The sequence below is a fragment of the Amphibalanus amphitrite genome, unplaced genomic scaffold (assembly GCF_019059575.1).
Source record: "Amphibalanus amphitrite isolate SeventyFive unplaced genomic scaffold, NRLGWU_Aamphi_draft 000609F_arrow, whole genome shotgun sequence".
In the NCBI taxonomy this organism is placed as follows: Eukaryota; Metazoa; Arthropoda; class Thecostraca; order Balanomorpha; family Balanidae; genus Amphibalanus; species Amphibalanus amphitrite.
In genome coordinates, this window is record NW_024882103.1 from 339315 (window position 1) to 362602 (window position 23288).

General features: G+C 50.2%; 2 protein-coding genes across 2 annotated transcripts in view; one reads left to right on the forward strand and one right to left on the reverse strand.

The window, feature by feature from the left end:
• Nucleotides 1-23288, reverse strand: part of LOC122363197 (CAD protein-like) — a 77691-nt gene that overhangs the window by 16329 nt on the left and 38074 nt on the right. Inside the window, exons 21-28 of the mRNA XM_043332170.1 lie at nt 22977-23152; nt 22365-22564; nt 21874-22081; nt 20529-20645; nt 19119-19220; nt 17148-17349; nt 16715-16866; nt 15294-15398 (exon numbers count right to left, since the gene is read on the reverse strand). Coding sequence (XP_043188105.1) covers nt 15294-15398; nt 16715-16866; nt 17148-17349; nt 19119-19220; nt 20529-20645; nt 21874-22081; nt 22365-22564; nt 22977-23152 — 1262 coding nt within the window. The remainder of the gene's footprint in view (nt 1-15293; nt 15399-16714; nt 16867-17147; nt 17350-19118; nt 19221-20528; nt 20646-21873; nt 22082-22364; nt 22565-22976; nt 23153-23288) is intronic.
• On the forward strand, nt 972-11140 carry LOC122363198. Its single transcript, XM_043332171.1, has 7 exons — nt 972-1258; nt 3423-3667; nt 4934-5039; nt 5411-5588; nt 5904-6331; nt 6629-8704; nt 9109-11140. The coding sequence occupies exons 2-7, from the start codon at nt 3432-3434 to the stop codon at nt 10183-10185; spliced, it is 4101 nt and encodes a 1366-aa protein (XP_043188106.1). The 5' UTR covers nt 972-1258; nt 3423-3431; the 3' UTR covers nt 10186-11140.

The window sequence follows — 23288 nt, forward strand, 5'->3', positions numbered from 1 at the left end:
AGCAAAAAAGGTTTAACTTCATAGGTCATATATGTAATGTCAACTAGGTGCATGAAAAGTGCTCGATGATGTCAAAATACCTTCCCTAATTGGATAATATAAATTGACCTGCCAATCCGACATACTACAAACTAGAGCACTTCACGGATAGGCTTTTTAGGATCCGGCCCGGCCCATATCCGGCAAGTCATATCCAGATCCGCCCATTATCCGCCTTTCTTTGAATATCAGAATCCGGCCCACCCATGGCCCGTATTGCAGCCAAACTTCCAAAAAATATCCGTAATAATCCGTTTCACCAATAACTGGTTTCACCCAAAACTGGACTAACAAATTCAATCTAAGGGACCAGACAGCCATACATCTCACAGACCATCATGGTTCCAAAAACCATGCTTATAAACCTAAAACCACATGAAAATCACCACATTGGTAAACTAGGTATCATCCTTCAGTGAGTGTCATAAAATGATGCCTATTACTTTAATCAAACCTCTGCTGCCGCTTAACACATTAGGTTAATTTTTAACTTCAATGTTGAATGTTAAAATTTTGATCCGTTTTGATCCGGGTTCAACCTTCAATTCCCAAATCCGGCCCGCCCATACCCGTTCTTTTTTAACAAATTTAGAATCCAATCCTATCCGGTCCGCGGATTTATCCGTGGATAACGGATTTATCCGGCCCATGAAGTGCTCTACTACAAACATCAGTTTCTGGCGAGGGACACTATCATCATAGTGTTTCAAGAGAAAAGCGTATCGCAAAAAAGCGTTCATGAAGGCAGACATGGCAGTAAGAGCCATTTGCTCGGTGATGCGCACTCTACCCTCTCCAACTCTACCACGCTCTCGGCTCCGACGCACCGCCCACCTCACCCACGCTGTGCCCCTACCCTGCCTGGGCGACCTACCGGCGCCACTTCTAACCAACGCTCAGTATCCGAGCACCGTCAGACAGCGATATCGGCTGCAGATAGCGAGCCACCGCGCCGAGGTCGGCGGCGGTAGCTGAGGGTGTCCCCGACCCCCGGCAGTGCCGCGCCGACCCGGTCACCGACAGCACGTGTTTTGGCGAGGGAGCGACTCTTGCGCCGTCGACCACGCGGCGACCGGCACTCAGCGCGAGCGGCGAGACTGGGACACGAGGCAGACGAGAAGCCTGTTGGGAGTGACGAAGAACTGGAGAGGAGGGTGCGGCGAGGCGAGAGCACGCCAGGTTCGGATGGAGTAGTGAGGACTGGTCTGCAGTCAAACAGGTGAGAAGGCCCCCACGATGCCGGCGCACTCAGTGGCGTGGTCGTATGGAGCTGATACCTATTGGGCCATGGAGGACAAGGTTCACATTACTCTAGTTTTCACCAGAGTAAACACTTGATAGACATTGGTCAATGCGGACAGAAGCATCATTCAGTGAATAATACCTCGGACCTATTGTTCGTTCTGTTTTCTGACATCCATTGTTCGTCGCATCACGCACATGACAATTATGGCACGAGGTTTATCACGAAATGACTGTAATCCACCTCTGACAGTCTCACACAGTGGTAACGTCCAATGATCAGCAAAGCGAAATTGGAACTTTGGTGCACCGGTGCCTTTAAGTTGCATCCCTTTTCTTCGAAGCACATGGTTCATAACCGCGTTTTATAAGTAACGTACCCATAAGAAGTAAAACAGAAAGAGTAAGAATCATACAAGAGTGAGACCCCGACAGGTACCAGTCAATGGATGTCATGTGTATACATAGAAGGCAAAAAGCCTGGGATGGGATCGTATCGCTATTTTGTAGGTACTCGAGGTGTAATCAATAAACACACAAGAGATGAATGATGTTCTTTTTAACACTTAATTGCAACCATCGACATATGCACAATAGGTACAGTCCACAGCAGAAGTAATGTGCGGTTTCAATCATGGGTATGTTCTGCTTCTGAAGCTTAGGAACGATTAACCAGACTACAATGAAACTTTGAATGTAGCTTATATGTATCGTCACCCTTTCAGCTGCAACTTAAGCTATTGACATCTTCTTTTCGATCACTCCGCATTAAACAATCGCCAGTCAAAGCCAACCGTTGAGATTGGTAAAACCCTACATTACTTTAGCGGTGGGCTGTACTTTAAAGCTATTTTGTGAGCTGCAAAACCACCCAACGTTGCATTTTGAAAACCATGGGCTCAACCAGGCATAAAAATTAAGCGAATAGCCCGAAACTTTCAAATCACCGATAGCATACATTTTCTCTTATGATGGGCAGCATGTTTAACCATGAAGCTCTGGCTCCAACAACTCGAAAGTAAGCGCAAAGGGGCAGAAAGGATTACACTAGCCATAGGTATATAGTTTCGCGGCTAAACACTGGCCACTCGGGTATACCTGAGTGCAATATCTTGCTTCTAGATGTCACTAGTGGTAAACGCCTGAGCGTATGCTGTGCCGCAAGGGTTACCTAGATGGCACACGCAAAAAAGACGGGACCAAATGGTATGGGCCTGGCCAATGACGGTCCTAAAAAGTGAAATAATTGTTATAAGAGTAGGGCTTCAATCAAGCGCGAAGGAGATCATATTGAACTCTTTCGCTCCTACCAACACATTTCACACGACACAAGCAGCCGCTGTTGAAACTGTGCGCGCATAAAGCATAGCTCTTTGGAGGACCACCTCATCAGTCATCAGTACAAAAGTTCGCTTGCAGGGGAAGGTTCAAGTACCAAGCGTCGAGAAGCTACTTGATGTAACGACTTGTCATCCTCACATGCGCCTCTTTTTTACGCAAACGGAGCAAACTGATTAGCCCTTTAGCTGCGAGACAAAACAACGGTAGGCATACCTAAGTACGAAAATAGATACAACTGGCCGTTTATGATGATAATAATAACGTTGAATTTATTATCATCGGACCACAAAGGGTGAGTGCGAAATTCGCAGAACACTTGATCAACTAATGGACCACACACTCCTGATGACTGGTTCGCCGCTGATGCAACCCCTTATCTTGAAATTATCAACCGACCATGCCTCGATCGGTGACGACCACGATATCATGAATTGCGAACGGAAAACAAGCTTTGTCCGATCTCTAATGCTACTGTCTAGCTTCAACGAAAATAGAACGTAGCGCGTGCTAGTAATGAATGACATCGAAACAAACATTCGTTATGACAGTCAACCGCATCAGATGACATTCTGAAAAAGGCACAATATCTTCCCCGAGTCAGCACCATGGGGGTGGGCTGCAGCCGTTGACCGGTGACCTGACCCGTGCCCTCTGTCCCAGGTCGCCACCATGGGGGTAGGCTGTAGTCGTTGACCTGACCTGACCTGACCCGCTCCCCCTCTGCCCCCGGTCGCCACCATGGGGGTGGGCTGCAGCCGGTGACCGGCGACTTGACCTGACCCGCTCCCCCTCTGTCCCAGGTCGCCACCATGGGGGTGGGCTGCAGCCGATGCTGTTCCGACAGCCGGCACAGCTCCCTGGCGCCGTCCACCATCCCTTCCCAGCGGCCGTCGGGCAACGGCTCGGCAGGCAGCGGCGCGTCCTCCTACGAACAGGAGCGCGAGGAGGCGCTCCGCCTACTGCGGGACGAGTTCAAACGGCGGCCCACCGTGTTCCTCATCAGCCAGATTCTGATGTCGGTGCAGTTCTTCAAGAACTTTAACAGGTGAGAGACACTGACTATCCGTTAGCGCATCGTGGAAATCAGCGGGCGACTCCTTAGTTCCACAGCGTCGAACGCTTCCGAGCGGGCAGGCAGCGCTGCTCTCCTCCGATCCATGGCAAATAATTATCATTTGCTAATACACGGCTTTTGTTAGTTGATGTCAATATTGTTAAGTTATCAGGAAGTACTTTTCTACTGGGGAGGTGCACAAACTGCGCATTATTCTAGATTAACTAGCACCCCTATCGCTAACAATAACAACAGAGAGAAAGTGACACTTGGTTGGTAATGATCAGTGGATACACAGATAGATGTAAAAGACAGAAAAAGCCCTACAGGAAATATCGAATTGAAAACCGGATCTTAAATAACCAGTATAACGCCTTATGGGGCGACTAACGGAGCGAGCGAGAGGCTGGGCCTTGCACGTGCGAAATTTCGAGGGGGTACCTCCAACTGACTTGTGCACGGCACCCTACTAACCGGTCTCTAGCGACGTGCCAAATTTGAGCACAATCGGCCCAGCCGTTCTCGAGATCTGGAAGCGGCACCCTGCACGTGCGCACGTGCAAAATGGGTCCCAACTGACTTGTGCACGGCACCCTACTAACTGGTCCCTAACCGTGTACCAAATTTGAGCGCCATCGGTCCAGCCGTTCTCGAGATCTGGAAACGACCCCTGCACGTGCGCACGTGCAGCAGCACCCCAACCTTAACACATGCAGATGAATTATCTGATGGAGACCTAACTGTGTACCGAGTTTCAATTCAATCGGCCCAACCGTTGTGCCGTTATTGAGGTTGCAATTTTGGGGGTTCTTAAAAAATGTCCAACTTTACCACGCGCCACGTGCGGTGGTTGGCAAGAACGCATGGTGGCCATCACACCACAGAACTTTTACGTCCAAGTGACATTCAGTAAAGAAGACCGCTTGTCAATCGGATGTCCCGTTCCTAAGATATTAGCTTTTGAAGAGCGTCCCCACGGCCGGCCGGCCGGCCGGCCGGCCGCTCATACTCAGAAATTTCCGTTAATCTAAGGAAAGACTCCGCTCGCTTCGCTCGCTCCGTAATAACACCGAAACGGGACCAGATAAGGTAGAGATACGCAATGTTGACCTTCGATAATGTAACTAATACTTAGAGCAACGCGATTTGACATAAGATAAAATGGGCATGTAAAAAGAGAATAAACTGAGGTAACTGAAAGGTTTCAAGCTGTCTTGAGGGTATCAAAAATGACTGTACTTGACCACGGTGTTGCAGGGACAAGTTGAGGATATTGCAGCTAAAGGAGGAAAAAGAAGAAGAGCTAAACAGGGCCTTGCAGAAAGACAAAAAATCGGCCGCCTATCTAGGATCTCCCTATGAGGTAAGTTAGAAATTAAACAAATTGAATGCAATAGAAACAACGCATATCAAAAATCATAGATGCCGGAAAATGTGCCTCTTTAAACGATTATGAACGTTTTTTGCCTAGCTGCAATGCATATAAAATATAGAAAAGCAATATTAACTCACTTGAACGAAAGCAGAAAGAATACTGCGGAAAACTGAAATCAGCGACTGTGTATCATACATACAATTAAAAGTCACATTTATCACCATTATCTTATCGGGCATTTAAAATCCTTCTACTCATAGTAATAGCAACAAACTCAGGCAAAGACACTCGTCGCTTATTGTTTATCAGTCCACCTGTGACGTCACCGACCCTCACCCATGACGTCACTCACCCGCCAGGTGATTGGGGAGGTAATGGCGTACTGTCGCAGGGACGGTGACGAGCCGTGTCTGGGACACGACCTCGAATACCTCATCATGCACGACTCGATCGCCGTGAGAACGCCGTCGGATGAGCTCAGTCCTGAGGAAGAGGCTAGGACATACCAGTTCATCATGCAGCGCTGCAGGAGTGAGGGTGAGATTCAGGGGCAGCTGAGTCAATTTGGGGATAAATATCATGGATGGTATTTAATGTGACAAATAATTTACGCGTTTTGCTCAACATTCTAATCCTAAGCACGCGTAGTAGTGCATTTATAGAGCAATGAGTAGGAATGAGTTATTAATGTTTCCATCATATTTCGCTTAACAACTAAAACGTCATTAGTCTATGCGCCCCAGCGTGAAGCCGAGTTAAGCTGTGTCTTCTTACATCAGGCCTGGTTCTTCCTGTAACCTACCACACCTAACCAGATTCCGGGCCGCCCGACGAAACTCCTCCCTCCGGCAGGCTACACCCGACTCCGTCAGACGGGTCGGATCCCGGCACCGACCATCCACCGGTCGCGCCTCTCCGATATAAAGAGCCGCGAGTGGTCGCACCAGTCGCCGCTAAAAGAGTCTGAGACGGAGCCGGGCGCCAAGGACCGGACGTCATCGGGTAGCGCCGCCAGCCCGGAGCGCACCCCTGACGCCGAAGCCGCCCCACCAGCGAAAGAACGGCAGGGTGCGGCAGTCGAGAAATCTGGAGCGAATGCCACCCCTGTAGGGAGCCCCAGCGGCTCCACTGACCGGGAAGGCAAGGCCAAGAGCGCGGCTGGCGCAGCCAAAGAGGCGGCGTTAGGTGATCGACGACGCTCCCGCGGAGCCGACTCGTCTGGTGACGACTCCGAGGGTACCTCATCCAGCAGCTTAGCCAGCGCCGCGGGAAAGAGACAGGTGAGGAGACATTTCAATCATCAGGAACTTCCACACAATAGGTACAGGCTGTTCAAGCATTCATTTATATTCACTAGCATCGTACATTCTGACCAAAGCAACTATTCAATCAAACCTTCTTGCTTATTGCGGAATCAGCAACGGATTACGAAATAGAGGTAATAAGCATTACACAGGCACAAATGCTTGTTCTTTTTTGGTAGTTTGAATCACATGCGTTGTAGGTGTAACTCGTGGAAATGTGTAGCTGAAATCATATTGTGTTGTAAAATTTATCGTCATTTTTTCTACCCCTAGGTTGTTGCTGAGCCGAGCGCAAACCATCAAGGCGAGGGACAAAAGTTCCTGGAAAACCTGAAGAGAAGAATGAACGGAGATATGAAAGCTCGGGTCAACCTCAGTGACGAAGAGCCGAGTGACGAGGCTGAAAACAGCGCTGCACAAAAACCGACGCTCACTATCACAGACGAAAGTGGCGCAGATCGCAAAATGTCCTCGGAGCCTGAGTTGACATCAGCCGCGCCCCAGCAGGGGGACAAGTCCCAAGGAGCCGCTGGCCACCCTGCGCAAAACGGACCGGAGCCGGCTGATGGTTCCCTTGCGAGCGGCAGTCATATGACGAGCCACACCGCACCCTATGGCCAGCCCTTCCCGGGTCAGGGAGCACCCATGCCGGGACAAAGGGCTCTTAAAGATCCCAACGCCCATTTCCCGGGCCACGTGCCACCACACGTTCCTTTCGGCCACTTCCCTCCACCGATGGGTGGAGCCGTACCTTATCATATGCACGGAGTCATGCCGGGATACCCTCAGCCAACTCCAGAGAACCCTTTACCATTAATGATGCACCCGGCCGCGCCGCACTTCGCGCAGTTCCAGCCGGGGATGAGCCCCTACCAGCAGTTTGTCGGGCCCTACCCGATGGCCTCACCGCCTGTCGGCTGGTCTCCGGAGCAGATGATGCTGGGCAGCCAGCAGCCCTACATGCCGGGAGTACCGCTCGCCAACCAAAACCCGGCCGTCGGCTTCGGTATGCCCGGCATGCCAGGCCAGCCGGTGCCTCCTGGCTACCTTGGCGCAGGCCATCCCTACATGCATCCGGCACCTATGTCCGCGGGACATCACCTAAATACTATCTCCGAGGGCCGAGCCAACACCAAGCCGCGACGGGCGGCCGCCGAGGCGAAGCGACACACATCCGATGTCAGTTCTAGCCACTTGATGCCGCCATCACAACACCACGGTAGGCGAAAGTCGCGCTCCAAGTCGAACGCCAGTCTGCTGGCGCCGGTCGACAGCCGTCGCCAGTCTACCTCCAGCAGCACGAGCCGGCTCTCGTTCCTCGACTCCACCACCACCGACGAAGAGGGCGACACGCCCGGTCTCGTGCCCCATCACTGCTTCAGGAAGTTGCGGATGCGCGTCGACACCGGCGACGACGATGACGAAGATGTGTGGCACGAGCCCCACTACGTAACGCACCGCTTCCTCTCGTCAGAGCGCTTCCTCGGGGTGTTCGCCGACCGGTTCGGCGAGCTGGTTCAGCTGATGGCACGCGACGCGTGGCTGCAGCACGGCGGCCGTGGCCTTCTCAACGGTGCGGTAGTCCAGTGTCGCGAGGTGCTTCCCTCTGGCCTGCGCACAACGGCGCGCATCACCGCCACACTGCAGGTCTCCAGCTGGCCGTCTGAGCACGCCTTCGAGTGGGCACTGCGCAAGCGAACCGAGCTGATCGACGCACGCAACCAGTGGCGCTTCGTGTGGCCGCCGCAGCGAGTGGTGCAAAACGTCCTCCAAGAAGTTGGCTGCAACCTCGTGCCGCTGGCCAGCCAGAAGGGCCGCGCCGCCGAGCTCGAGTGGGAGATCGCCTTCCAGCAGGCAGAGATCAAGCTGATCAGCTCGCTCGGCCTGGTGCACGTGCACTGCTGGGCGGCGGCCAAGCTGTTCTTCACGCACTTCCTGTCCGAGTTTGGCTGCCTGCAGGAGCGCCACATCCGCCATCTCATGTTCTGGCAGTTCGAGAACAACTTCCGCGACTGGCGTCTGGAGGGACTGGGCGCCACGTTTGTCGGCCTGCTCAGTGCGCTGAAGGAGAGTGTGCGCGAACGCCGCCTCGAGCACTACTTCATCCGCAAGCGCAACCTTCTGCAGAACGAGAGCACTGGGGACCTGGTGAGTGCTCAGGAGAAGATACAGCGGGTGATGGAGAACCTCCTACCGAACATCATCATCCTGATGAGCCGCCTGCAAATCAGGAACAAGGCGTTCCCGACCCTCGACTGGCAGAACCTCTACGACACGCTTCGCATGTCAACTACAGACATCATGAAGAAATTGATTCCGGAGCTGAGCATCTCACCGGATGGAGAACTGGTGAGCGAATGTCTCGTCTAAATCAATACATCTCCATGTCACTGCAACGTACTACGATAACAACATTTATTTGGCATGCAGCATTGCATGCAAGTGCAATGTAGACATGCATTATTTTGATGGGTGATGTCAGTTTCAAAGTATTGGGAAACTGCAACCCAACTGATAAGACCTACCAATAGTGATGCATTCAACACAAAATTCTAGTTTTGATGTTTTGAAATAAATGCTGAATAACAACGAAATGAATATTAAATCGGGTAAAGACACATACGTGATTACAAAGTCATGCCAACTGAAAACAGCAATAGTTGTTTAGGTGTTCGGCGGTATCGTCAAAATCATGATTTTGACAAACCATCGCATATAAGAAAAGTTGACAATGGCCTTTCGTTGTTTCACAGGGCAATCACCGCGACTCGCTCGCGTTTAACCCAGCACAGCATGTCGACGATGAGGAGGAGGATGGATGGATCATCAGCCGCCGCCAGCAGATGGAAGAACGCTACCGCCAATGGCAGCGAGAACAACAAAAGCTCAAGAACAAAAATCGGCGGGAGAGAAGGAACAGGGCACAAGCAGCGCCAGGTAAGCCCTTGCCAGAGTTTGCTGGACCCCGTGACAAGCTCTACACGTTGGGCGATGGCTTCCAGCCTCGTGTCGAGATGGTGCTCAGTCTCTTCATCCGGCACTTCAACGCCATGGCCGAGAGACTCATTGAGCACGAGAGCATCTATACGGCGCTGGCGTACATCGACCACAGTCTGAACCTGTGCACCTTGCTCAGCGAAGAGGGCGGCGCCACCGAGACTGCCGAAGAGCTCCGCGAGAAGGTGCTGGAGCTCCAGGCGGCGGCGATTGCTAAGCTTCCTGCACCCAGCGAGAGTGTCCCCCAAATCGACCCTGACCTCCTGCAGATGGCTTCTGGAAGTGGACGAGCTTCCCAAGATCATAGCAACTGGACCGTCGGTCCAGAGAAGGGTCCTGCCGCGCGGCGCGACTTCAATCGGGAGGCGGCTACGGCTACCGCTGGCGACATGGCCGAGTGGCAGGCGCAGGGCGGCGTGCGGCCAGAGACCGAGGGAGGCGACCAGGCCGAGCGAACCGGCAGCGGAAGCCTCTTCGACGGACCGGCGCTGTTCGGAGAGATGCGCGTCAACCCGGCCTTCGTCGAGGACCAGCCGAAGGCGGAAGAGGACGGCGCAGAGTCTGACGATGCCGAGGTATCTAGGAGCGGGCTACGGACATCTCGGGGAGAGGCTGATGGGAGCGAGGACCTGGACGAGAGTCGGCGAGGAGCCGCCGTCGGCAGGAGCAGGAGCGGGTCACGAGGCAGCAGCGGTCAGGCGATCGACGAAGGGGAAGAGGAAGACGAAGACGACGAGGAGGGGGGCGATGAGGATGAGAAAAGCGGAACTGAAAACGACGAATCGACAGATGAGGATGATGATGCCGAGGACAGCGAGGACACAAAAATGTAAGTGGGCCAGACTTGCCACTGTTTTCGGCAGTGAAAGTGATGCATCACATCCATCTCTAGTGGTTTTGGATGATTCCCCTGCCTTGTGTTCGGACCGAAAGCGCGAACACTGAGCTACTGTCGCCGACCTTGCTCAAGTCAGCGTCGCGCTGATAAGCTGTAACAAACCGATCAAAAGAGCTTTCCGCGCCCATGACGGGCAATCCGTATCAGTCACACACGGACAGTAGCATGGCATGCCAAGGATAGTGTGGTCGCGTCGGTGAGATGAAATATCACCCACATAGGGCCACGGCAGGCTTTCGCCCAGTGGGAAGGCGAAACCCAGTGATACTAACTCTTTATTGGCGGCTAGTGCGACGGTCTGCCGACTTACTGGCTAGTGAAGCGTTCCACGTATATGTTTGTGCGAGTGGGTGAGGAGGGGTGACGAGGGGTGAGAAGGGGTGGCGATTAGAACCGGTAGAAGGGTGACAGCACGAAGTGTCAGAGCTAGTGACTAGGTGCACTCTCGTTGATCACTCCCCCGCATGACCGGGGCTGGTGAGCAGCGGTGGACCCGGATGTTCTTGGTGGTCGCCCAGGACGATAGTCCAATACTCATCCCGCTTACCGAGCGCTGTGATACGGTATCTGGGCGAGGATTTGGCCCGGACCGACCATGTCGGCAAGGTTTTCGAGCACGTAGTGTGTGTGTGCACGGGCAGAGCGAATGGCACCGACGATTCCCCGGGCCACATGCAGACCAGTGTTGCTCAAGGTGAAGCACTATCACAGGATTTGGGGCGGCTGGCCTGCTCCCCAATCACGCCCAAATAGAAGCGGTGCGATATGCTATCCGTATATTTATGTTACAATGTTATGCGTTCTACCAGTGGCGTAGGAACAAACATGCATTTGTATATAACGCAATTATTTAAAGTGATGTTTACAAAATAAATGAACAATGACAAACAGCGTTTTCCGTTAAGCTCCACATTGACTGAAATTCACAATAAAGAACGGCAGACCGGTTGCTGTTCACAAACCGCATTGTCGACTGGCAATACCAGTAATTAGATACTTTGACGACACTTGTAGGTACGAGTATATCTCTAAATTTTGAAAAGGGTCAGAAGCCTTCTGGGATTGGGGTGCAAGCCTGATAAAGACAAGTAGAGGCGATCTGCAGGCCGGGTGAATCATCGCATAAAGCTGCAAGTACCATAGCTAACCCCGAAAATCTACACCAAATCTACTCTGAAAATCAAATATTAACATCCCGAAACTATTTATTTATTTTATTTATTTCACGTCATTGGCTCACTCCACACTTGTGTGGCTATTCTAGTGCCAGAGTCAAATAATAAAATAGTGGTTGTTGGGATGACACACATACATAACATTCATACATACATACATACATACATACGCCCTCGTTCCCCCACCAATCTCACAACCACACTATCACATAAGTGTCGTCACTAGGCGCCGCTAACGATCGTTCCTTTGTTGCTGCAGCAAATGCCGACGAAGTTCTCTTTTAAAAGCTCTCATGTCCAGATCACGCATGCTTGGAGGCAGTCGATTAAAAGCCGTTGCTGCAGCGAAAAGGAATCGTCTCCTCCCGGACTCAGACTTTATCATGGGAACATGTAGCATGCCGTCCTGCCTCGTAGCTCTTTGGTGTACATGCCGTCTTCGCACAAGATTCTCCGAGAGCAACTCGGGCTGAGCCGTAACCAGCGTGCGTTTTAAGAGCGTCAGCACACGGTACGTATACATGTTGTGCGCCGATAGCCACTCTAAGTCACGCAACACGTCACTCACATGGTCAAACTTCCGTCGCCCCGATATAACACGTGCAGCAATTCAACACTTTCTGTAGCTATCGCTTCTCAGTGGAGGATAAGAGGTAATGTGTGATGTAATGGGGCGTTTATGAAAAAAATTGGGAAGTAAGTACCACTCTTGAGCACTCGCCGCACCTTGCACTGACTCATGCGGTACTGAGCTAAAAATAGCTAAAAGCACCCAAACCCGACTACCTTTCTCGAAGCACGTCTATCTGCGTCTGGAGCAGCAAGCTATCGAAAGGATGTGATTTGGTGGCCTCGATTCTTTATCATGCTCTCAGGCTGCAAAGTCCTATCGGTCATTGAAAGACAAATCGTAAAGCCACTGAACACTTGAAAGAAGTCAAGGAAGGTCAAACGAGATCAAGAGCAGGGAGAGCTGCAATACGGAAGTTAATTAATTATCTTTTGACAGCCAATTCTTAGAAAGGGTAGGAAAATCCCGGGGCACATAGAACCGCGCGATGTCTGCTTTGCAAACAAAAGAGGGTCGTAGGTGAACAAAGTGTGTAATCACTGCAACATCCTTTGTTCCACTGCTTGCACGGTATCTGTGTGCATTTTGATTTGGCCAGAACGCAGATGTGTAGCACCTACCAAGGCCGTTCAGTCTGCGTCAAGCGAAAAATAAACGTAGCAAATATGAGTGAACGTGATTGAAAGATTCCCAATGTACGATTACAGTTGTAAAGTAAAGGTATATTTGAGCAAGTGATAAATTTTTAATGTGTGTGCCTTTGACTTCAAAGGTAGTGTGCCACCTTTGAAAGATTTCCCATTTTATTTTTCCTAGGATAAGAAGCTTCTGTTTTTACCTAATATCGCAAAAAAAAATCAAAAATGGGCCTGGAATAGTGCCTTTTTCGCCTAAAAGTTTATCGGTTTTTCGATATGTATAACAACTGTAGTGGGCTGGCCTGCAAACAGGCGTCGGCAACAATCGCGAATGCGGCGCACATGTGACAATAAGCAAAGGTCATTATAGAGTTACGACGTACGGGAATGAGTTATCAGCTGTCTAATCGTAGACAACACAATGTCGAGCCGTAAACTGTAAGCCTGTATTGGTATTGTTTCTTTTATTTGGCTGTCGAACATTATTTATGGTTTGAAATATGATTTTATGTAAAATATTTGATATGAGAAAGCCGTCTCTTAAGTTATGACCCCATTTCACCACACGCAAGTGGCAGAAATGACAATGATCAGCTGACGCATTTTTCTTGGCCGAAGTCAGAGCGCGCGGCCCGACGCACCACCACCGCACCACAAAGTATGAGCAGAAGCCGCGCCCAAAGCCAGGGCCCCGGTAACGTGAGGTAGCCGAGTCGGGGCAGCGTGCGCTGACCCAAGCCAGGGCCGCAGCTTTGGGCGCGGTCTACCGCATCCCCGCGGGCAGCCCCGGGCTATCACATGACACCGGGAGGACGCGCGGCCCCGGCTTGGGTCAGCGCACGCTGCCCCGACTCGGCTACCTCACGTTACCGGGGCCCTGGCTTTGGGCGCGGTCTACCGCACCACCTAACAGGCGTGTTCGAAACCGCAGGAGATGATGATGAACGGGTTTATCGAAACTTGATTGGATGAGCATATCGGTAATAGCGATTTCAGTGTGTGCATTTATTGTTCATAGTGGTGTGAAATGTGGTTGGGGTACGACCGACAACCCGTCGGGGCGAATTTCGCACTGGGGTACTCAAAATTTGAAGAATTTAAGACGTTTCCATGAGTTTTGAAAGTATGGATAAGTTCTAAAAATCCGGCTCTCCTTATCTGGGCCATTAACTCCATACGGTCCAGGAAAGCTGGCACACTACCTTTAACCCGCGAGTTGCTGGGGGGGGGGGGCGTTAAACGCCCCCACTTTTTTCGCCGGGCCGTAGCATAAAAACGGCGCGCCGCAGGCGCGCCAAATTTTGGGTACCTGTAGGCAATTGATTGAAGTTTATTGTGACAAAGTTTCAAAAAAATCGGTCCGACAAATTTTGAGATATCGAGGTTTTAGTGACGTCATGATTTCTGAGTTTTCGACCAAAAACGGCATATGTTCAAAAAATCATAAAATCACAGAACAGACATACAGACATGCAGTAAACGCCATTAGACTGCCAATACCATGAACAATCAAATGGCTATCTTCGATTATTGATTATCGTTGCGCATTTTCCAAAATCTTGAACTGAATCTTGGCAATTTCTCGTGACTACTTCACGACCATGATACATGCATTTCTTAAATTGAACTTTTTGAGCCAAACACGTACACATATGATAAAATGAATGTCACCATCGTGTTCTACGCCCCAAATTACCCATAAAACATGTGTCACGGGTTGCGAATATCAGTTTTGATTTTCGGGGATATGTGCCTACCCGGTTGACCTGACCTTGACCCTGACCTATGCTTGACTGACCCCTACATGGAGCTGACACTCTTGTAGGGCTTATGTGATGGATTGTGCACCGTTTTGACAGAGTTTATGACGAGAGGCGCCCATTGCGAAGTCCTGAAGTCCATGCTACTGAAAGCCCGATTTCAGGTGTTTGACCTGACCTTGACCCGACCTGTGGCCTCAAAATTCAACTTTAAGGTACTCATCTAAAGCGTCTCGTCGCGTTCTTTCGTTTGCCGCCTCGTGCGTTTCGCTGCGCCTATTGGTTCTCGAGTTATCGGCTGGGGGCGTTTAACGCCCCCCCCCCCCCAGCAAACGGTGGGTGGCGAAATACCCCAGCAACTGCCGGGTTAATCACTTCTTATTGAAAAGCATTATCACAAATTCACAAGTGCTCGTCACGAAATTCAAACTTAAGGAGCAGCAAAATTTCAGCGTAAAATGTAGGAGCAGTTCCGAAGAAAGTAAACGATTTTCACTACCCAGTGAAAAAGAAATAAAAAAATGCCAGACAACTAGGCGGCAGGGAAGCAACATAAAGCGCTGTTTTCATTCAGCCTTACCATACCTAGGCCTCTAGAACGGTCAGTCCCAGTCGGTCGGCTCCTCAGTTCTCTCCCTTGCGTGTTGAACATTGGTCAGTATCCGGTCATCGGGCATTGCAGAACATTCGGATCACCTGTTGGGACCGACCGTCTTGCGGCTTGAGAATTTTACTTTTAGGATTTACTTTAGCTAGGAAGGCAATAAGATCGTCGAATGTTCCCAAATGACCAGATTTTCATTCACATTGTACCGCTGTTAGTGTTAAGGCAACAACATTCTTCAACGCTGAAAGTTGTATACCAAAACAATAAAGATCAAGTAAAGAGTTGTACTTGCCGGGATGCCGTGTTCCGTGTAGAAGTCCGCAGTACCGATGCTGGCAAACAGTTTGTAGTTGAGCTGGTGCAGAATCTTAGCGCTCGACAGGAACTCGCTCTTGTGCTGAAAGAGATCACAAGAAACTCCTGAACACTATGCCGAACACGGATCACAAATAACACCGGTGTTTCCGCTCATTTCTGATAAGCTTTGTTATTGGACATAATTCACCAACTATACGCAGTTCAAGGAAACGTTTGGAAGGGTGCAATAATTAACAGTTTTTGGTCAACAATATACATATTATAGCAGCCGTCAGCTATTGAGAGCTTGATGACGATATTTAAGTTGAAGGCAAACGGACTGCGATGGTTGGTCACGAGGCCGAAATCCACGAAAAACTGGCTAGCCAAAATGGAAATTAAAATCGCGCGTACCAACCTTCCATTTTTCATAATCAATAATCATTATCTATAAATAAACAATTATTCACACACTGACTTTTACACGTATTCAATCATTTATTCATTCATTCATTCATTCATTCATCCACTCATTCGCCCGTTCATATTTACTTATTAATTCATTCCAGCAGTCATTTATTCATCACTACTGCATGTTTAGAGAAGCAAAAAACAAACCAAACAAAACAAAACAAAACGTCAAGCTATACCTACTCCAAGCAGCTGCACCCTGTCAGTAGGCTGAAGGACACAGTAACACAACGCCAAGGATAGATCGTTACAAACGTGCACAGTACGCACACAACACAGTAGGCTATTCACACTCGATAACATTATCTATCTTTTGCAACAGAAGAGAAAAGATGAAAAACTAGCACAAAAGATAGCAACAAACAAACAGGGAAGAGCGATCACCTATCAGCATGCAAACGGTTCTGTGTCAATCAGAGTATATAGGTGTCAATAGCACCTCGCTGACAACATACTGCATTATAAAAACACTTACAGTGAATCAAACGACAGCACTAACCATAACGCAGTGTGCTGTTTCAGCCATAAACCTGCACCTGCCGTTGATCACAAATACTGCCGCTATTGGTCAAAGGTAACGTGCTCAAAATCGGGACAGCTCAAGTTCATGCAAATTATGAAAGCATGCAGCCATACCAGATCGATGCGAGGCGTCGGCAAGGGCATGATTTTTACGGCATGTTTAATGTGAAACTATCAGCATCCGGCCGATATGCACTTCATTTATCAGCGCGTGCGTTCCACGCAAATAGGCCATTCCACACAACAACTCTTGATTACTTAGCCGGATAGCACTGTCATTAAGTACTCTCTGGAAACTGAGCCTTCCTTCCTATATTCCTTCTTCCTTCCTTACATAACTGTCACCCCCTTCCCCCTCCACGCATCACCCTTCTTTATCATTCCTTTCCCATGCCCGGGTATTCGAAGGAACCAAAACCGTACCTTGAACGTGCCGATGCTGAGCAGGATGCCCTTCCTGGGCATGCGGAAGCCGGTGCTGAGCATGGCCTTGAGGTAGGCCTCGTGCCGGTTCTCGCCGAAGCAGGCGACCTCGCCAGTGGAGGCCATCTCTACACCGAGACGAACGTCAGCTCCTGGGGACACGCAGGGATTCGTTGAGGTCAGCACGGAGAGAATGAGAATATCGTGGAACAAAGTCGAGAATGGGGCAACAAAGTCGAGAATGGGGCAACTTATTCAACTTATCAAACATTGTGTTATGGTGGGACACTAGGCGCAGTCGTTGTTCTCGTAAAGTAGAAACACATCTCGCCAGGGTTCGGCAATCCGAGTCAGCCAATCAAAGCAATAAAAGGAATGAGACTCAATTCTTGTAAGTCTGAATAACCGTCGATGAGACTCCCCCGTCACCTACCAGCCAGTCTGGAGAAGGAGAACTGGGCCACCTTGACTCCCACTCTGCCTCCGGCGCCGCTGAGGACATCCACCGGCTCGACGGGCGCGCCCACCATCACACGGGTCGCCATGGCGATAAAGTCGTGGTCCAGCGTCTTGGAGACGAACGGGAACGAGCGCGACACGCGTACGTTGCACTCGATCACCTTCAGAAGGTTGTCCTGAGGGTAAAAAAGGTAACTGGTTGGCGAGAGAAGTTGAGCTCGCGGACAGCTGTGAAACTCGCTTTCAGCCGAGGCATCAGTGCAATAGCGTATTTCTTGCCGAAACTATGAGGCGGCTGTTGACATCGTGCTATTCAATAGAAACGAAATACGAAAATGAAGAAGGCGCTTTGAGCTCACTTCCTCCATTCAAAACAAGTACAGTGTTCGGCAAACAAAACTAATTAGAAATAGCGATCAAGGTAAATATCCTGCTTCATGAAGAATCACCAAGTGACGCCTTATCCACAGTACACCCGGCGGTCCAAACCGCGTTCGCAAACATCAAACGCTCTAAGTCGCTCGGGCGTCATGTATACGTCACATCATGAACAAGCACTATGTTCGCGTGTGCAGCCGTTATCGCTCGCACATCGGCGCACTGCTAATCTACTTTTACGAGCTCGACCCTTATCAAGCAGTCAGGCAGGAGCCTGGATTACCGAATCAGACGTTAAAAACAAGTCATCGCTGGCTTGTAAGCCAGGGTTGGCATTTTTGCCGGCAAAAACTAGTTTATGCCATTTGCCGGTTTAAACCGGTTTAAACCGGCAAAAAGTGGCAAAAACTGGCAAAAACTCAAAACCATTACAATGATTTGCCTAGACATGCATTTGAATTGGAAACATTCTAAGGGGGATTCAGTGAAAGTTATATGCTTTCAAAAAGAAGTGACATATTGACCACTGGACCAGTGTTTCATACAATAAAAACATTTTCATGGGCTTCCCGCTTTCTATTAGTAACCAGTACGTCTTTTTGGGGCGATAAATGAGCCAGTGCAAGAGTGCACTGGCACTGCACATGCAGAAGCGCGAAGGAATGCCTGCCACTGATTCGTGCACGTGACGGCACCCATACTCACTGGTTCCTAACGGTATTAGTACCAAATTTGAGCTCAATCGACGCAGCCGTTCTTGAGAACTGGAAGTGTCGTCCCACACGTGCGCTCGTAGAAAGTTAACCCCGACTGACTTATCTGCGACACCCATACTAATCTGTCTGTAACGGTGTTCCAAATTTGAGCGCAATCGGCAGAGCCATTCTCGAGATCTGGTCGAAAGCGACCCTTGCACGTGTGCACCTGCAGTAAGCAGCACCCTAACCGTGATGCATGGAAATGCCAAGATCCTTCGGAAATGCATTGTCTGACGGATGTCTACCGACATGCATAGACATTGCAGCCGGGTAGTTAATGGGGCAAACTTCAGAATGGTTAGCGCGTCTCTTAAACATCCAGAAATGCATTTGTACATTTCAAATCAATTGCTAACCAGAAAGGTTGCAAGTCTTGACTACCTGAGTTTTTGCCAGTTTTTGCCACCAGGGTTTCTGCCAGCCGGTTTAAACCGGTTAAAACCACTGGCAAAAACCAGTTTTTGCCACCCCTTGCCAACCCTGTTGTAAGCCAGCCTGAAGACAACGCTTCGAAACGGAACTACACAGAATGTGCAACGTGATATTTTGGCACAAAAGCAACAATGCAGGCAGTGCTCCACAATATGAATCCTTAACCCTATTTTAGTGCACTTTATTTAATAACACATCACCAACGGGCATTACCCCAATAACAAGCGAAGTCGAAACAGCAGGCGAAGTTCCAGTCCAGATAAACAGAACCCGTCCTCACTAGCTTATTAACAGTTCACCAGTTAACCCCATGTTATCAGACTGAAGTGAGGTCATGACCCAGCAGGATTCAGGTAAAAGGTCACGAGGTCAGTTACCTTTGCGATGAGTTGCATGTTGAACGGACCAGTGACCTCCAGCTCGCGGGCGATCGACGAGAATATCTCCCGGATGGACGACAGAGTGGCGGCGTTCAGATCCTGGCAAAAAAAAAAAAAATGAAAGGCATGTGGTTACCGTATGTCTATGGGAATTTTGAATCGGTAACTAATTACATACAAAGTGGCGTGATATTCGGGGCGTAGGCTGTTATTTCAATTCTGATATCAAGCAGTCATCAAATGCATTTTTGGTCGCGTACATAATGTAGAGCATAAATACATCGACATCCATACCCTGTTTTGGGTTGTCAAAACTACGACCGCTGAGTTACAGCGGCAAGATTGAATAGAGGCCGGTACATACAAACGGTTACTATGAATTCCGCTAAAGCAATGGTTGATGCATCTGCAAGGTTGCAATATTCCCAGCCAGTAGTAAGGAGCAAATGACGCAAGCATCAACAGTAGACGAACTAAGCGTGACAACATGATAAATTTCCATTTTCCTGATCACAACACGACTTGAGACGAAACCAGTCAGACAAAACCAATCGAGTCTTCAGCCGCCATGTGAGCTCCACAGAGCTATGCCTCGCTGTTCGCCTGCGTTCAGATAGGCTCAGGGCACAGCGACAGACCCATAAATTCCCGGTTAATCCGCCCTTCTCGGCGATCACAGATACGAACGGTGGAGACAGTTTGTGACGTCAGCGCGGCCTTGGTGACGCCCGTAGGGTGGCATGGTGTCAGCGAGGTGTCATAGAGGTGTCATAGAGGTGTCATAGAGGTGTCAGCGAGGTGTTATAGAGGTGCAAATCAGGCGCCGACAATGTGGCACCAAGTGATAGCGAGGGTGGGCATTAGCTTAACTTGGATAAGTGGGGAATTTGTGGGTGGGACGACTCTTTAGTGCCCTGGGTGGGACCTTCGTTCTCAGAACAACGCTTATTTATAGTGAATGGGGTTATTCGCAAAATGGCATTTCCCAGCATCATTTCGTACGCTTGTTGCAAAGCACAAACGCAATAAAAGCTACTGGTTTATTATACACCAGATGGATAAATATCAGCAAAGTCAGCGTTACAAGTGTTACCTGCGACAGAGCGACCAAGTGTGATAAAGTGACACAAGCCGCTTACCCGAAGCGAGTTGACCAGTGTGGCATAATGACCGTTCAGTAACATAATGACCACAAGCCACTTATCTGTGGCAGAACGAACAGTGTGGTAAAGTTGGACCAGCCGGTTACCTGCGGCAGTCTAGAGCATTGTAAACCTGTCAATTATAGTACCTGTGGCGGGGTGACCAGGGTGATAAAGTGACACCAGCCGCTTACCTGAGGCGGGCTAATCAGTGTGTAACTGCCCAAACCCACGGCAGTCTAGGCATTGTAAACCAGCGACTCACCTGCGGTGGGGTGACCAGGGTGGCGTCTCCGGAGTGCACGCCAGCGTTCTCGACGTGTTCGCTGACAGCCAGACAGAGAAGCTCGCCGTCCCTCGCCACGCCGTCCACGTCAATCTCCTGAGGTCACAGGTCACAGGTCACGTCCTGCGCCACGCGTCCACGTCAATTTCCTGAGGTCACAGGTCACGTCCCGCGCCACGCCGTCCACGTCAATCTCCTGAGGTCACAGGTCACAGGTCACAGCTCGCCCTCTCGAGCCACGGCGTCCACGTCAATCTCCTGAGGTCACAGGTCACAGGTCACAGGTCACAGGTCACGTCCCGCGCCATGTCGTCCACGTAAATCTCCTGAGGTCACAGGTCACAGCTCGCCCTCTCGAGCCACGCCGTCCACGTCAATCTCCTGAGGTCACAGGTCACAGGTCACAGGTCACAGGTCACAGGTCACAGGTCACAGGTCACGTCCCGCGCCACGCCGTCCACGTTAATCTCCTGAGGTCACAGGTCACAGGTCACAGGTCACAGGTCACGTCCCGCGCCACGCCGTCCACGTCAATCTCCTGAGGTCACAGGTCACAGGTCACAGCTCGCCCTCTCGAGCCACGCCGTCCACGTCAATCTCCTGAGGTCACAGGTCACAGGTCACAGGTCACGTCCCGCGCCACGCCGTCCACGTCAATCTCCTGAGGTCACAGGTCACAGGTCACAGGTCACAGGTCACAGCTCGCCGTCCCGCGGCACACTGTCCACGTCAATCTCCTGAGGTCACAGGCCACAGGCACGTAAGTTACATCATACTAGAGCGACAATCCCCTGAGGTTACGGACAAACATGTCAATGACATCATAGGAACGTGTCAATATACTGACTGTTATGAGCAGATTGACAGCTTCAAAGTCCCACGACTTCAAAACCAACTATAGTTAATGATGATGTGATCGACACTTTCACAGCTTGTTAAACCATACCTATGACGCAAATGTTGCCACAAAAACGCGATATTACAGACCTGACGACAACGGGCATCAAATTTATGATAAACATATCCGCGTGCGCCGTGCATATCAGAAGTATGATAACGTACAGATAGTGTAGATAGCATTGAAGCATTGCTCCACTTTAACAGTAGCGAAACATCACCATCAAAATGCCACGACTACAAGACAGCTTAAAAGGCAGAAAAAATATGTAACCAGCCGACCTATCCCAGCTGACGCCTGCTGAAACAGTGAGCTACAGAATTGCCGAATCATTGATCAATAACACAAAAACATTTTCTGAGCAGTAACTCCTCAGCATTCCTCCTTTCTCACAGCCTCATCTCCACATCTGCCCAAAGCCCCCACCTTGGCTTCGAGGATGAACTTTGAGATGACGACCGGGTGCTCCTTGCTGACAGTAGCTGCCTCGCGCAGGTACACTTCCAGATCGGTGTGTGAGTGAGCCACGTTCATGGCTGCCCCGCTCAGCACGTACGAGGGTCGCACCAGGCACGGGTAGCCCACCTCCTCACAGAACCGGCGGGCCGAGTCAATGTCCGTCAGCTCCTTCCATCTGGGGACACGGAAAGGTCACTGACCAAAGATGGAAAGGAAATAAACGAGAAAAGTGAATACGTGTTAGAAACAGACAATAGTGCTAAGCGTCATACAAGTTTGCAATACACATTTACTCATGAGCTCATATATCTCATGTATGAGGTCATGTCTCTCTACATTCTACAATATATTTCAATTTCTAGCCAGAGCTATTACCACATATCTCAATGATCTCCCTCCCACTATAAGGCATTTAGCCTATCTCTTCTCCATCATCCAATATCTTCTCTCCCGCGTACCGCGGCTGCTGTATGCCGATGCGGTCCAGCATGCGGGAGAACTTGAAGCGGTTCTCGGCGCCGTCCACCGACTCCGGCGAGCTGCCCAGCACTCGGGCGTTCTGTCGGTGAAGCTGCATCGCCATGTTGTTCGGGAGCTGGCCGCCCATGCTGATAATGATGCCCTCGGGACTCTCCAGGCGGTAGATGTCCATCACGACCTGGGAGCAGGAGGGGTACGGTGGTTAGGTGATACGGTCGGAATGGACAGGCACACATTACCTGTGTGCTTCTTTCCGGCACAAGTTAAATCCTTCCTAACACGTCATTTTTGTGTAACTAGTTATTTAAGAGAGCATGTACAGGCAATACATCATACAGATACATCATGGCTAAACGAAAAAAGCAAGGCAAGGGCAACCTTAATGCCAATCGTTGTTGAGGTCAAAAAATGCCAATCTAATGGATTACCTGCTAGTCAAAACTACAATACACGTTTCAATGCATGTTTTCAGGCTTGTGTTTATGTATATGTAATAGACACAAGCCTGAAGATCCATTGATATATTCAATGGAAACACCACGCCAAACCAACATCCCCGGGCCTCAAACTTCCCATTCCGTTCCACTCACCTCCGCCGACAGCTCGTCAAAGTAGAGTCGGTCGCACATGTCGTAGTCGGTGCTGACCGTCTCTGGGTTGCAGTTGACCATGACGGTCGACCTGCCGAGCTTCCTCAGCTCTCGCAGACAGCCGACGGCGCACCAGTCGAACTCGACGCTGCTGCCGATCCGGTACACGCCAGAGCCTGGAGCGGGTGGAGAGCGTGGTAAAGGCGGTGGGGTGGATGATGCTAGTTGCGGACAGTGAGATGCCATATAATCGCAGAGCTTGTGTCGATTCTCGTAGGAATGGGATGGACATATTTGTATGGCTTGATAAGG